This window comes from Panthera uncia (genome assembly GCF_023721935.1).
Source record: "Panthera uncia isolate 11264 chromosome A1 unlocalized genomic scaffold, Puncia_PCG_1.0 HiC_scaffold_17, whole genome shotgun sequence".
Lineage (NCBI taxonomy): Eukaryota > Metazoa > Chordata > Mammalia > Carnivora > Felidae > Panthera > Panthera uncia.
In genome coordinates this window covers 42,637,905-42,652,786 of record NW_026057577.1, presented here as the reverse complement: position 1 = coordinate 42,652,786, position 14,882 = coordinate 42,637,905, and the positions used below count along the sequence as shown (strand labels likewise).

Below are 14,882 nucleotides of genomic sequence, written 5' to 3'. Positions count from 1 at the left end.
ATGGATGCTGAAGCCAGACAGTCATGAGTGCAGTCCTGATGAGTCCGGCTACAGCAATTCATGCCTTATAAATCACAGCATGAAGGAAGGTTAGAAAACACAATTCCACTTCTTTTCTAGCAGTTCTGAAATTATGTGCATGCAGATGCATCTGTGAAAAGAAAACTATAGTCTTCGTGTGATGTGAATATGGGTAAAGAGCACATACTCTGTGGTCAGGCTGCCTGAGAAGGAATCCCAGATTTTGCTACTTGCATAAACTTGGTCACGATTTTAAATTTTTTGTTATTTTTTTAGGTATGCTAAGCTATAATTTCCTCACCTATGAAAGAGGAATTATAGTAAGATCATCAAAGTAAAATTGTTGGCATGTGTTATATCCTTGATCAAACCCATTCACTTTCTTCTCCAACTCACATTGGCACTACTCTCTGAAAATGGGAATGGTCAATTTTGTGAAATTTGCTTCCTCTCATTTCCTAACTTTAGAGGGCATGAGGTTTGACACCCAACACTTCCACTCTGTGGAGCTGCATAATTGCTGAGATAAACATGTTACTCTTTCACTTAAAATATTATGACATGGAACAAATAGCACTCATCAAAATGCCTCTCAGGACAGAAGCTGAGACCCGAGCACAGACAGAAGTGTTCTGTGGTCTAAAAGGCTGCAGGGAGGGGTATGTGGCCAATGGCCATATGCCCTGTGATATGACCTCTCCTGTGACATTGCAGCTGCCCAGGAACTTGTAGAGAATTCCTAAACTCATGAAACTCTTGAGTATGAATGAGCTTTTGTAGAAACTGGGAGAGACCTGAGTTTCATGTCTGCACTAATAAGGGGGCAGAATTCAAGTAATACATGGTATGAAAAGCATGAGAAAGGAAGCTCCAGGAACTTGAATGATAGGGAAACTCTCCTCTTATGTGGCCTTGGAGTTGGTTTTAAGTGAAATTCACCTTAATTTCTGATATTAAATTTGGTAAATCACCAAAGCCCACAATATTATTATAAACACCAATACTGTAACATAACTTCAAGGTTGCTAAGAGACTAGATCTTCATTGTTACCAGCACATAAAAGAAATGGCAACTGTATAACCTGATAAAGTTGTCAGCTAACTCCACAGTGGTAATCATATTACAATACATAAATGTATCAAATCAACATGTTATATATCTTAAATTTATACAATGTTACATTTAACTATATTTCAATAATAACAGTTTTTAAGTCACAATATCATTATTTCAAGGTCAGAAATCATTAAAAGGCTTCCATATATAAACATAAACATATATATATATATACATATATATACATATAGATATAGATACAGGTATAGATATATATAGTACCTTACATACAATCTGGTTATCTCCATCTTTTCCCAAAAACCTTCTAAAACAATGACTACAGGTTTTCATAAAAATAAAATTCCATATAGAAAAAGAGAAATAGAAAAGCAAGAGCAACAAAAGTTTGGGATTTGGAAGTGAATGACTAGAGAAGAGGGATTCCTAGGCCTGCACAAAAAACCTTAATGTGCAGAATCTGAAATGGTCTTGGGAATGGAGATGGCAAGTGTCCTGATTATGGGGTGTGGCTACAGTGACCAGCTCTCCTAGTTTTCCTCAAACTGAGAGGTTTCATGGGACATTGCAGGGCTTTCAGTGCTAAAACCCAGAAAGCTGGGATGGTTGGTTACCCAGACTAGGGCATGCAAACAAGACAAATGGTTGAAAATCCAAGCCCCACATAGCCAAGAAACCATCTTCCCCATATGCAACTTTTTTTTAAAGAAAATTGAGTTTTAAATATTTTAAAATCAGCAAATATTCTTGACATTCATATTTCCTATATGCAGATGGCAATCTGTCAATTTATACAAATTAAAGTGACTCTCTCTTAGCAATAAAATGTAGAGAACCACTTAAAACTTTTCTCACAGATATGGATAAAATACACATAAAGCTTTCTCATCATTTCTTGGTAGCAAAAAATAGCAGACATGTTGTTCTCAAATACCTGCTCTCTCTAGTTGGATACATTTTCATTCAGGAACACAAAACGAGATTCTCATAGGATATACTAGATCCTAGATTTCCAAAACCGGGGAACTGTACCTGAATTCTGCAGAATCAAAATATTCAGTATCAGCCCAGGCATCTATAATTTTTAAAGTATCCCATATGATTATTTTGACCAGACAGTTTGGCATTCTTTGGATTAACAAATTTCCACATGGAAATCAGGGTAGGTGTCCATTGTCAAGGCCTCAGGGATATACAAAAGAGGAGACTGAGTAATCTGACATTTAGGCTGAGATCCAGAGGAAGTGGAAAATGGGATCCTAGCACTCTCTGCTGCTGTCTTCACCAGTTAGTAACCCCTTCTGCCAATAGCGACAACAGATCTCATCCCCATAATGCTGACTCTGCAAAGAAATTCCTATACTCTAAGAAGGCCCAGTCTGCCCAGGTAAGCTGATTTCTGAGAAATCTGTTACTTATCTTAGCCCTGGTAAGAGCCAGAACCTTCTAAGGCCAGTGATGCTCACTGGGAAGTCTCTGTCAGAGTGTGAGGAAGAATGGCATCATAAGAAGCAGTAATCAATTTTGCAGAGCAAATTGCAGAGCAAATGAGGCTGTGTGCCGCCCAGCTCTGATGAAGGTGGCCTTGACTTTCTCTATCAGTCAATTCAAAAAATAACACACAAGTGGACTTTACTTCCCCTAACTCCATAAGAAAGCACCTGACAGCTACAGGAGGCCAGTGTCTAAGTTGAAACCACAAGGTAAAGAATGTCTCTTGTAAGAGCACTTCTTCCTGAGAAGAAAATAAAATGTAAACAGAATAAATATACTCAGTACTCTGTGGTATAGTGAAAAGACTCTTCTAAAAATACCTAGCAAAATACTCTAAACATTCCCACTGGGGAAAAAAAGCCTAAATCTTAATATTAATATATGTATTTTCTAAGGAATTTTTATCACCAAACATTTTTAAAACATCAACCATTTTAAAAATAATAAACATTTCAAAAACATTAAAAATGATTTTAAATAGGTAAGCCTTGAAAAATACCTCCAGAGATTTGCTACAGATTCCTTCCAAATCCTAACATTTCTCTTCTCTTATTCCATTCATCAAGGTAGGTCATGTAAAGGGGCAAACACCCCATTGTACATGCACTTATGACACAAAGGAAATATCTGAACCATTCTTGGGAAGCTGGGTGGGTTATTATTTTATGTATTTGTGTTTCTATGTCATGCAGGTTCACCGATTAGAATGACTTCCCAAGCCCCTTTGCTAGTTACAATCATCCCTGCTTTTCATTCAAAAGCTACTGCTACTATTATTTGCTACAAAGGACAGGCTCATCCATGCACAGTTACAAAAGAGCATTCACATCCACAGGTGTACTGTGTTCCAGTTGTCCCTTTTCGTCAGTCCTACCACTCAAACAGGTGTTCAGTGAATTACAACATTCAAAAGAAAAACCATCTTTTATTGCTAACATCATAGATGAGTATCATGTGAGGGTCATATTTTGCTAATTGGTGCATGTATTCTTTCTTGAAGCTCTATAAAGCTGCTGCAGCTATGGCCATTTGAACAGAACTTATTCCTCAGTGTTGGCTTGCAAGTTTTTCTAATTGATGAGACTCAGACATGCATCTTAGCCACTGTATGACTAACAACTAACACCCTTGATGGGCTAAAGTTAGACTAAGAGCAGGCAGACTAACAATGAGAGATTCAATGCCTCAACTCTTTTTTATTTATAATGTTTGTTTGTTTGTTTTCAGAAAGACAGAGAGAGAGAGAGAGAGAGAGAGAGAGAGCAAGTAAGGGGCAGCAAGAAAGGGACACAGAGAATTCAAAGCAGGCTCAGCACTGTCAGTACAGAGCCTAATGCGGGGCTCAAACTCACAAACCATGAGATCATGACCTGAGCTGAAATCAAGAGTCAAACGCTCAACCAACAGAGCCACCCAAGTGCCCCTCACTGCCTCACCTCTTAAAGTCACATTATGGTTTGGGTTCCCGGACATAAAAAGCTGAGGGTGTAGAAGCTAAGTGACAATGCTGCCAGGTTTTCCTCAGTCAGGAGGTCAAGTAGGCACAAAATAAAACTCTTAGGCTTGCTAGATCAAAATTCCTAATATGGGATCCAATCCAATCAACTTATTGGAGAGCAGGGAAACTGCTCAGGAAACCCTGACCCTATCTTTTTACGATTCTGTAAGCAAATGAAAACCTAGAACTTTCACTCCTATGGTTTCATCATTTAATGGATAGAAATATTTCACAACCCCCCAAAAAATGACATAAAGCTGTAAACCAATCTGAAACGTGCTGGTGTTTGAAAAGGCATTTTGCTTCTGCACAGTTGAAGCTATTAAGGAATATATTCATTGACAAAATAAAGCAATTGTTAAAATGATTTTATTTTTACAATTTTGCACTTTGTTCAAATTTTTGAAAGTGTCATAAAGCCCACAATTTTATTTTCAAGACACAAAGAAAAAAGTGCAGCATCACAAATGCAATGATGAATAGAAATATAAATGATAGAAATTAAAATGTAAATGTATTTATGGTTACATAAACAAATTATACAAAATACACAAAATAAATTTCCTTCATTTATATTTCATGCCAGTAATCTACAAGGAATAATTAAATCACTAATATTTTTATTTACATTTCTATCTCACCATTTCAATGAGCAGCTCACAGTAGTTTTTTTGTTTGTTTGTTTTTTGGGTTTTTTTTTTTGTTTTTTTTTTGGTTTCTGCACCATACCAGAAATAAACCCTATTAAACCTTCCAATATCCAAACATGTCACCCCAAGAGCTTATATGTATCTTTTCTTGACAGTATGTTTCTATTGTAAAAGAAGCCAACACTGAGCCAAAAGTAACTGAAATGAAGAGTGCCTCAAGGGTACCTCAAGGAGCTTATCAAAAGGTTACAGGCAGCAAAAGAGTTAGTGAAGATAAATCAACAGAAACTGTAACATTTAAGAGAAAGAAAAAAAATAGAAGAGCTTCAGTGATTTTGGGAACCATCTAAAATCTAATATAGATGTTGGAGTCTCAGATGAAATATGGGGGGGGGGGTGCCTAGTGCCTAGGTGGCTCAGTTACTTAAGTGTCTGACTCTTGACTTCGGCTCAGGTCATGATCTCACAGTTCATAAGTTTAAGCCTTGTGTTGAGCTCTGCACTGACAGTATGGAGCCTGCTTGGGATTCTCTGCCTCCCTCTCTCTGCCCCTTCCCTGCTCATGCTCTCTCTCCCTCTCTCTCAAAAATAAATAAACATTTGCAATGGGATGGAAAAATATTTGAAGATACAATACATAAATACTTTTAAAATTTGGTGAAAAACATGAACTTACATGCATTAGAACCACATTCAATCCCTAAGCTGGTTAAACGTAAAGAAAACTACATCTAGGCAGACCATAGGCAAACTCTTCAAAGTCGAACAGAAAACAGAAAAAAGGACAAATACCATAATAAAGTATTACGAAAAACAGCTGACTTCATATCATGATGGAGGTCAGGAGACAATGAAATAACCTAAAATACTGAAAGAAAAAAAAATCAACAAAACTTTTATATGCAACAAAACTATCATTCAAAAATGACGGCAAAATAAAAAGCATTGGCAGATAAACAAAAACTGAGGGAATCTGTTGTCAGCAGATCTGTACCACAAGAAATGCTAAAGGAAGTTGTTTGGGCCGAAAGAAAATGACACCAGATAGAAACTCAAATCTACAGAAAAAGCACCAGGTAAAACAAATAAGTAGTGGGCAAACATAAAAACAGATACGTATGTTTCTTTTGCATTCTTCCAATTAACAAAAATGCATATGGTTGTTTAAAGCTAAAAATATAGAACTGTATTGAGGGCTTGTAACAAATGCAGATGTAACACATATGACATGATTTCACAAAGAATGAGGTGAATGAAATTATATTATTGGAAAGTAACTATATTTTATGTGAAGTAATACAATACCAACTAGACTATATAACAAGTTGCAGACACGTATTACAATCCTTACAATAAACACCAAAAAAAAATGTAAACATGTATAGTTGAAAAGCCAACACAAATTATACATGCAGAATTAGTTTTCAACTGCTGCTATAATGGATATTTAAAACAACACCCAGTCATTATTTGAGTCAGAAGTCTGGACATAGTGTGACTCAGCTGGGTCCTCTGCTCACTCTGCTCAGGCCTTACAAAGCCAAAATCAGTGCGTTGGCAGGGCTGGGTTCTTACCTAGAGGCTCTGAGGAAAATCCAACTTCCAAGCTCATTTAAGTTGTTGGCAGAACTCACTTGCTTGTGGTTGTAGGACTGAGACCTTTTTTTTTTTTTTTTTTTTTTTGACATATAGACATCTTCACCTTCAAGCAACAAGCCTCATGCTTCAAATCTCTGACTGTCCCTGTGCCACATCTCTCTGACTACAGCCAGAGAAAGATCCCTGCTCTTAACAACTCATGTGATTAGACTGGACCCAGCTGATAATCCAAATTAATGTCCCTACTTTAAAGTGTATAACATCCATTACATCTGCAAAGTCCCTTTTGTTATGTAACAGAATTTATTCATATGTTCCAGGGATTAGGCCATAGATAACTTTGGAAGGGGGATGGTAGCTAGTCTTCCTACAACAACACATGAAAGGGAGATAAATTACAGATGACAAATAGATAGAAGAGCTGAATGATACAGATATTTGTATATATTTTGATAGTTGAAGTTGTTTAAAGATTTTTTTCCTGCAAAGTAAACTCTAGGTTCCAATAGCTTCATTTATGAACTCTATCAAACACTCTATGAATCAAAGTAGACCAATCTTAGATATCAAAATCATTCAGAACACGGGTGAAAAGAACACTTTTCAGCTTGTTTTATAAGGCCTGCATAATTCCAACATTATAACATTATAAAAGCATTACAAGAAAATTATACACCAATATCCATCATTAAGTTAAACGCAAATATCCCAAAAGAAATATTATCACACTGAATCTAGCAATACATAGAAAAAACAATGCATCGTAGCTAACAGGGGTTTATCTAAGGAATGACAGATTAACTAAAAAAGTCAATCAATAGAATCCAACAAAATATAGGAGATTAATCAAGTGATCACCACAATAGATGCAAAAAAAATGTTTTGACAAAATTCAACACCCATTTAATGTTAAAAACAAATACTCTCAACAAATGAGGAATCAAAAGAAATTTTCTCAATATAATAAGGGTATCATACAAATAACAACAACAGCAATAACAACAAAACAACTATAGCTGAGCTCATACTTAATGGTGAAAGATGGAAGGCTTTCCCCCCTAAGAATGAGAACAAGATGAGGAGGTCTGTTCATCATTTCTACTCAACATTGTATTGGATGGCCTACACTATGGAATGAGATAGGAAAAAAAAAAAAAAAAGGAGATCACTGGAAAGGAAGAACTGCCTTTATTTGCAAATGATGCTATTGTTTATGTAGAAATTCTTAAGCAATCTAAAAGAAAAACCTACTAAAAATAAATAAATGCAGCAAGGTCTCAGGACATAGTCAAGATAAACAGATCAAAGGAAGTGTAGAGTCGAGATACATATATAGAAACCCCACCTATAATTAATAACCTATATTTCATCAAAATAAAAGCATATTCATCAAAAAACACTATTAAGTATTAAAGCTACAGACTGGCAGAAAATATTTTTAATATATATTTTAATATATATTAATAAATTAAATATATATAAACATTTACATATATCTGGCAAATTTACATAAATACCTGCAAGTAAATAATAAAACAACTCTCCATAAAGACCAAAAGGCTAAACAGACACTTATCAAAGGAAGATATACAAATGACCAGTAAACAGATGCAAATGTCCCCAAATCACTGGTCATCAGGAAAATGCAAATTCAAATCATAATGAGATACCACAAAACACTCATTAAAGTGGCCAAAATTAAAAAGACAATTGACACCATATGTTGTTTAGGATTGTAAAGCTACTGGAATGCTCACATACTGCTGATAAGAATGTAACATGGTACTACCATTTTGGCTAAAGATTTGACATTTTTTAAAGAGCTAAATGTACACTTACCCTTTATCCTACCAATTCTACCTCTAGCTATTTACCCAAAAGAAATGAAAGCATATTATTAGATAAGACTAATTTGATAATGTTTACAGCCTTAATCATAATAGTCCCAAATTGGAAATTACCTCAAAATCCACCAACAGGAAAATGGATTTCAAAAGTTTGGTAGATTGATAACAAAAGTATAATATGCATCAAAAAAATGGAACGGTTATTGATACATGCAACAACACAGATTAATCCCATACACATTATACTAAGCAAAATAAGCCAGACTCAAGGGTAGATAGTGTATGTGCTACTGTATGTTCATATTGTATGTTTCACAGAAGTACATGAAGTTCTAGAATAATGCAAACTAATTTATGATTTAAAAAAAAAAGTCAAAGCTTTTTTTTGCCAGTGGATTAACAACAATAACAACAACAAAAAACACGAATGAAAGAACTTTTGGGGTTGATTGGAAATGTTCTATATCTTCATAGTGGTGTGTGTTACATAGATATATCCATTTATCAAAATTCATCAAATTGTTCATTTAAGATTTGTGCATTTCAATGTATATAAATATCTCATAAACTGCAAATAAACAAATGAAAAATGCTAAGGTCTATATAATTCAAAATAAAACTAAAAGGTTTCATCTTCACAGGTCATGGTGCCCTACTAAGATGGTTCCTCTAGAACCTCTGAACCCAATGAATGAATGAAAAAAAGGAGAAAATGGTTGGAAAATCTTTTACCTATACAACATTTTTGAGGTGGCACAATTGTTTATACTTAGGTTGAGTGTATGAACAGTCCCAGGAAAACCCATTCCTTAGCATAAAAATGTATTTCTTTCTTGGAATATGATGGTCAGAAAAGGAATTTTCAGTTCCGATATAAGCGTAGAATGGCAGGAAAAACTGTGGTTCTACCATGTAATAAATCCACAACTTCTCAGAATGAAAAAGTGGAAACGGAAAATGATTCTTACATCACAGAAGTTTTTTTTGGTTTTTGTTTTGTTTTTTGTTTTGTTGTTGTTGCTCTTGTTGTTGTTGTTTGCTACAGGTAATTCCCCATTCTATCCTCCACTTCCTTTACAGAAGAAAGGTGGAAACTTCCAGATTTTGTTCAAATAGAATAGGAAAGAAGTCCTTGTTTCTCCAATGTCAACTAGAAGTTTTCTCTGTTTCTATAAGGGATGAGGACTAAATTTCCATTTCTGATAAAGATAAAGGGATCATCACAAGGCTAGATTTGGTCATGAATCAACAATAATGGAATGCAAGAATGTCATGTATTTTCCATAGCCAAATGAAACAGTGATATTTCGACTTTAATCCTTTGTAAGTTGTTTTTGTATAAAATATGGCTGTATTTAATATCTATTATAGTTTTTACCTCAGCTTCATGTTCAGTGTATACCTATATTCTTTCTTAAATCCTACTCGTTTTTAGATAACTTTCTTTTTCTTTTTCTTTTCTTTTTTTTTTTTTTTTTTTTTTTTTTGCCTCTGCTCCATTCTTTGGATAAATGATTTTCTTTGGTTTCCTAAATAGTCAGACACTGTACACTTATAAGATGACCCAGCAAGCTTCCAGATAACAACACTGAAGACTAAGCATTAATCAGAGACAATGGGTTCCATTTTGATCCTGCAAGAGAATAAATAAACCTACAAGAAATTTAAATTCAGGAGACAGAAAGCAAACCACTTTTTAAAACATTGGCCCTTCTCAAATATTTGGTTTAGTATATACAACCTTATTTTACAAACAGGACAATTTTTCTTTCTTCTAAACCAAATGAATGAATCATGTCATATCAATAGTACCCCTCATTCTTTACATCACCTCTGTGTGTCTTGTGTGTGTTCTTGAGGAATTCAATAATAGAGGAAAGAACATACGCTATCTAGAGAGAAATCTGGCAGATTTTGATTCTGTCATGTTGGAAAAGTTATTGAATCTTAATAAGCTCCAGTATCTTGCCTGTAATTAGGGTAATGGCAACCTCTAGGATTGTTTTGTATTTCTCTCTCTCTCTCTCTCTCTCTCTCTCTCTCTCTCTCTCTCTCTCATTTACACACACACATACACACACACACACACACACACACACACACACACTGACATCTGAATGCAAGGAATAGTGCTTGACACAAACAAAGTACTAGATAACCTGGAATTTGTTCATTCTGGCTCTTGAATCAAATGACAACTGTTCATCAGAATTTTGCCCTCAAGTCATGAGCACTGCTATCCCCCATTTCATTTGGCCTTCAGGATTTATGGACTCACTGAATGAGAAAAAACAAAATGACCATCTCTTGCATTAAAATTCTAACCCATCATCTGGAACACTTACCAAATGCTATTCCTGGTTATTTAGTCACAAAGGAAATATAGATATCAAAAACTATCATTATGTATTATTTTAATAGTCACTATAAAAAACAATTATTATCCCTCATTTTGCACCAACTCAGAGGGAAATATTCTTCAGAAAATATGCATATATCAAAGACAACTATCTTGAATAGACCACCAGGCTATTTATATAAGTACATCAAATGCTTTTTAAATGACATTACATAATTTTTTAAAAGGCTTCCTTGAATTAATTATAAGGAAATTAAGAAGTCAACAATTAAAGAGCTTGTTTTGTTCCACATCAACAAATGAACTAAATATTTTTAAATGGGGAAAAGAATATCTTAGGATGATTAAACTGTAAAATGGGGATTTGCTTGTGACTCATTTTCAGAAACCTAAGTTTTCTCCAAAAAAAAAAAAAATCTGGAGGCATGTATCTCAAATGATGATGTGGTTCATTGAGTCTTTAAATGGAAAATAAGAAAAATGTCAAGTATTTATCTTGTTGCATTTTCATATATCAAAGCCACCTGGAATGTGATTATGTTTCAGAAGTATGGGTCCTGAGACATTACTTGCCATTGTAAAAAATACATAAAGCATGTTTAGAGTTTTTGTTCTTCCTATCATTATATATATTTGAAAACCTGATTGTAATAGAGGGTCATCATAACAACAATTTACTTGTTAAATGCAATCAGTGGATGTGTTTTAATTAAATATACCTCAGAAAGTAGTCTTTGATTTCTTAAAATACACATATAATTTATGATAGAATTTGGACATTTGATTTTTAAATTTCAAAAATCTAGTCCAATGAATAAAATACAATATAAATATAAAAATAAATTTATCCACTAGTAAACTAATTTTATTACCTATTTTTATATTAATTTTTCATTAAACCTTTGATTAAAATATAGAATTAAATATACCTACTACACAGTTGATATGAAATAATTTAAAATTCTTCCTAACGCATTAATTTCATTCAGTTCTATAACATTTTAATGGCTCTTATAAACATTCTAAGCCACTCTTCAAAGAAAATTAAAAGCAAGATGCAACATAGCTATTTTTTTTTAGTAATTTATTTTGACAGACTTCAGTGTGTATATGAGGTTGACTTAAATACTAACAATCTACTTTTAAAGTCTACTGTCAATGTTTACTTATAATCAAATATGATTAATTTAGCCACTTGGTTCCTGGCAGTGCCTCCAGTAATGGAAAATGATCATAAGCCAATATATCTTGATTACAACAGCTTGTACCTTTATTGTCTGTCCAGATTCTTTTCACATCAGGTCTATAATGAAAAGCTCAGCCACAAACAGAGGTATTAGAAGATACACAATGGGGCCACTGTTTTCTTGAACAAATCAAATTTTCAATAACTCATAAGGTAATTTGAAGGCTTCCATTAAATAATACTTCAACAAACAGTTACATTCTACACATTTTTTTTTCATTTAACAGTCGGGTCACTGTGTACCTTAATATACATAACCCATAAAATCAAATTAAACCGAAGCATATGTGAAAAGTCTTTAATTTGTGAAGAAAACAATTGGGAAACGTTTAGGCAAAAATTAAAAGCAAATATTTATATTGTTAGATTTGGCAGGAGAAGTGGGTTCTCAAGAGAGACAACATGTTCCAAATTGTGTGTTCCATTCTCCTCTCAACCCCATTCATAAAGTGCCTCTCTATTACGCAACGGCATCACTCTGCTAGGTTAATGAACGCAGGCTGGTGTTTAGCATTAACTGGTTGTACATAGAAACTAAAAGGCACACTCATTTTTACTTAAAAACAAAATTTGCCTAGGCAGGATGCTTAGGCAGAGGCATCTCTCCATAGAAGTCGAAGTAAGCAAACCTTAGAATGTGACTGAAATGCGGAATGAGAACGTACAACAAATGGGCACACCACTCAGGAAAGCTCAGAGGGGGTTCTTCAAAATGCAAGAGTAAACCAGTTTTGCGGACAGAGATTAAAGGCTACCGTGCCTCTGGAATGTTTTTACTGTTTTCCCCTGATACTACTAGCACTCTAATTGAAGAAAGGGGACTTTGGGGCACCCCAACATTGTCTTAGCCTTTTTTAACGCGCTCTTAACCAAGTGGAATTCGCTCTATCCCGACTCCAAGAGAGACCCCGCAACCCCAAACCTCAAGTCCGTGCACTTGCACAGGGATCACAAATCAGGCCAGCCAAAAGGGAAGATCAATGTCAATAGGAGACTGCATGTTTCCCTGACTTTTGTTTGCTCTGGTTTACATTTTAGACAGACACTCACACCTTCCTTTCAGAGCATGGGAAGGAAATGAATAGCCGTATCCCTCATCGACAAGCCAATTACAGCCCCGTGGAGCGTAGAGGAACCCAACAGTGTCCCCAGGACCGAGTCTGAGCCTAGACCTTCCCAGAGGTCGAGCACAATTTATGCTTGGAGCAAGGGAGAAAGAAAGCATCTATGTCAATTCCTCCTGAGGCCACACTTTCTGTATAGACCCACCTGCATGGGAGCTTCGTGTCTCATTGTTCTCAAAATGTCCTTCCTCTCTGGTTAAGACAGCGCTGGCCGGGGAGCTCGGTCAAGCTTGCACAGCCCGCGAGCTCCACGCTCCACACTCTGCACTCTTGGGGTTCACTAACCGGCTCCAACATCAGCACCGGAGCTGTCCCCTCCTTGGCGCCGCACACGCGTACTGGCCGGGAGTCCCGCGCGCTCCTGGGAGTTGTAGTCTTGTTCCAAGGAGCTTTTCTGGCCCACCGGCAAACCCTGAACTACATCTCCCGGCAAGCAAGCAATAAACAGGCTACCTCCTCCAGACGGACTTGGCCGCGGAGCCTCCCTTCTCCTCCCTTGGAATCGCTCCTGGTTGTTACTGCTCCCAGCTTCCCGGCCCATTTCCTAGCGAGGTGCAGCCAAAAGTGACTGCAGCTCGTATCGGCGGGGATTTTTCTTTTCTACTCACAGCCTTCCGTGGCTAGACTGTGATTTCCTGGTGAGGAAACCCACTACCTTGTGCTAATTCCCAATGCAAACGAAACCGGCGCTGCGTTCTGGGACTCTCCGCTCTACACCTTATCCCGAATCGGGAAAGTTTACATATTAACATAGGCAGACCAGGGTGGTTTTACAATCTCATTCAACAAACGCGGGGGAGAAAGATGATTAGCACACACATAAAGGGGTTCACTCGCACAATTGCATTGACAAGGCGCGCGCGCGCACACACACACACCCCAAAGTCCGTCAAAGCGACATTTCGCGCAGAACATGCAGAGGAACTCCCTTCTGCTCACCTTTCCGTACAGCTCCATTGCAACTCGAGGTTCCGAAACCCTCAGTAACGCCTGCTGCTACAAGAGGTTAGGGTCTCACGCAGGAAGCGGAGCTAAACGCACAACACAATGGAAGGGGTGGGGGTGGCGGCTGGCGGAGGGAGAAAGGAGAGACGCAAAGACACAGCTGATTTAGATAGATGGCTTCTTTCCTCTGGAGGGAAAGCGTGGAGACTTCAAGTGGCAGCTGCACAGAAAGGGCTGAGAATCTCTTAGCAAGTGCCAGGGGCGCGATTGCGCTGGGCAGCCCCTTCCGAGGCCCTCCCCCAGGCACCTTCACCGTCATTAGCACGCACACAGCCGCTGCTGGCCGCCGGCTGGAGAACTGATAGGGCACTGGGTTATTTACTCAAAGCAAGTCACATAAAATGAACACATTCATCACCAGAGCCCAGAAGCACCTTCAGAGAATGAGATAGGAGACCTCTATTAAGTTATCCTGTTCTTTCTTTAATACAGAATTATTTCTTACATTACAAATGCACTCATCCCAGACTAGTTCAAAAACGGTTTAGAAATTGAACCTTACTTTTGTTATACTTTTATTTTCCCCATTTGACTCATAGGTGTGGCTTTCCATGTTCTCTGTACCTATCTAGAGAGACACCCCTCTCTTTTCAAGAGTTAATCAGTCCAGTAATGATTCTTGACTTTTGCACGAGGTCAAAATGATTATTATTGGAGGCAGAATGGAAAAAGAATCAACTTGATATTGGCTCAGAGGCATGGAAGTAATAACCTGAATCAGGTTGAAACTTTGCATTACACAAAATAGGAGAAGGGAGGTTCTGAAACGCAAATGTGCTTGAAAATCTCTTGGGGGGAGGTATTTAAAATTCATATTGTCAAGACGTGCATAGAGATTTCTGATTCACTATTTGAAATGAGAAGTCCAGGAATTAGCATTTTAAACTAACACTCCAGCAATTCCCATGCAAGTGCCTTTGCCATAATTCTAGAAAAATTGTCTTCAAAGAATTTTTATGTAAGA

General features: G+C 36.6%; 1 protein-coding gene across 3 annotated transcripts in view; it reads right to left on the bottom strand.

Annotated features, from left to right (window-relative positions):
* The window catches only part of RAB3C (RAB3C, member RAS oncogene family), a 301,875-nt gene that overhangs the window by 266,809 nt on the left and 20,184 nt on the right, over positions 1 to 14,882 (bottom strand). The window contains exon 1 of one of the 3 annotated variants that reach the window (XM_049649502.1): positions 13,853 to 14,180. The exons of 1 other annotated variant lie outside the window; for it this stretch is intronic. In XM_049649502.1, the coding sequence (XP_049505459.1) occupies positions 13,853 to 13,870 (18 nt within the window). In that variant the 5' untranslated portion in view covers positions 13,871 to 14,180. Of the gene's footprint in view, positions 1 to 13,058; positions 13,209 to 13,852; positions 14,181 to 14,882 lie in introns of those variants that run through there. One more of the 3 variants, XM_049649501.1, reaches the window with a different exon arrangement.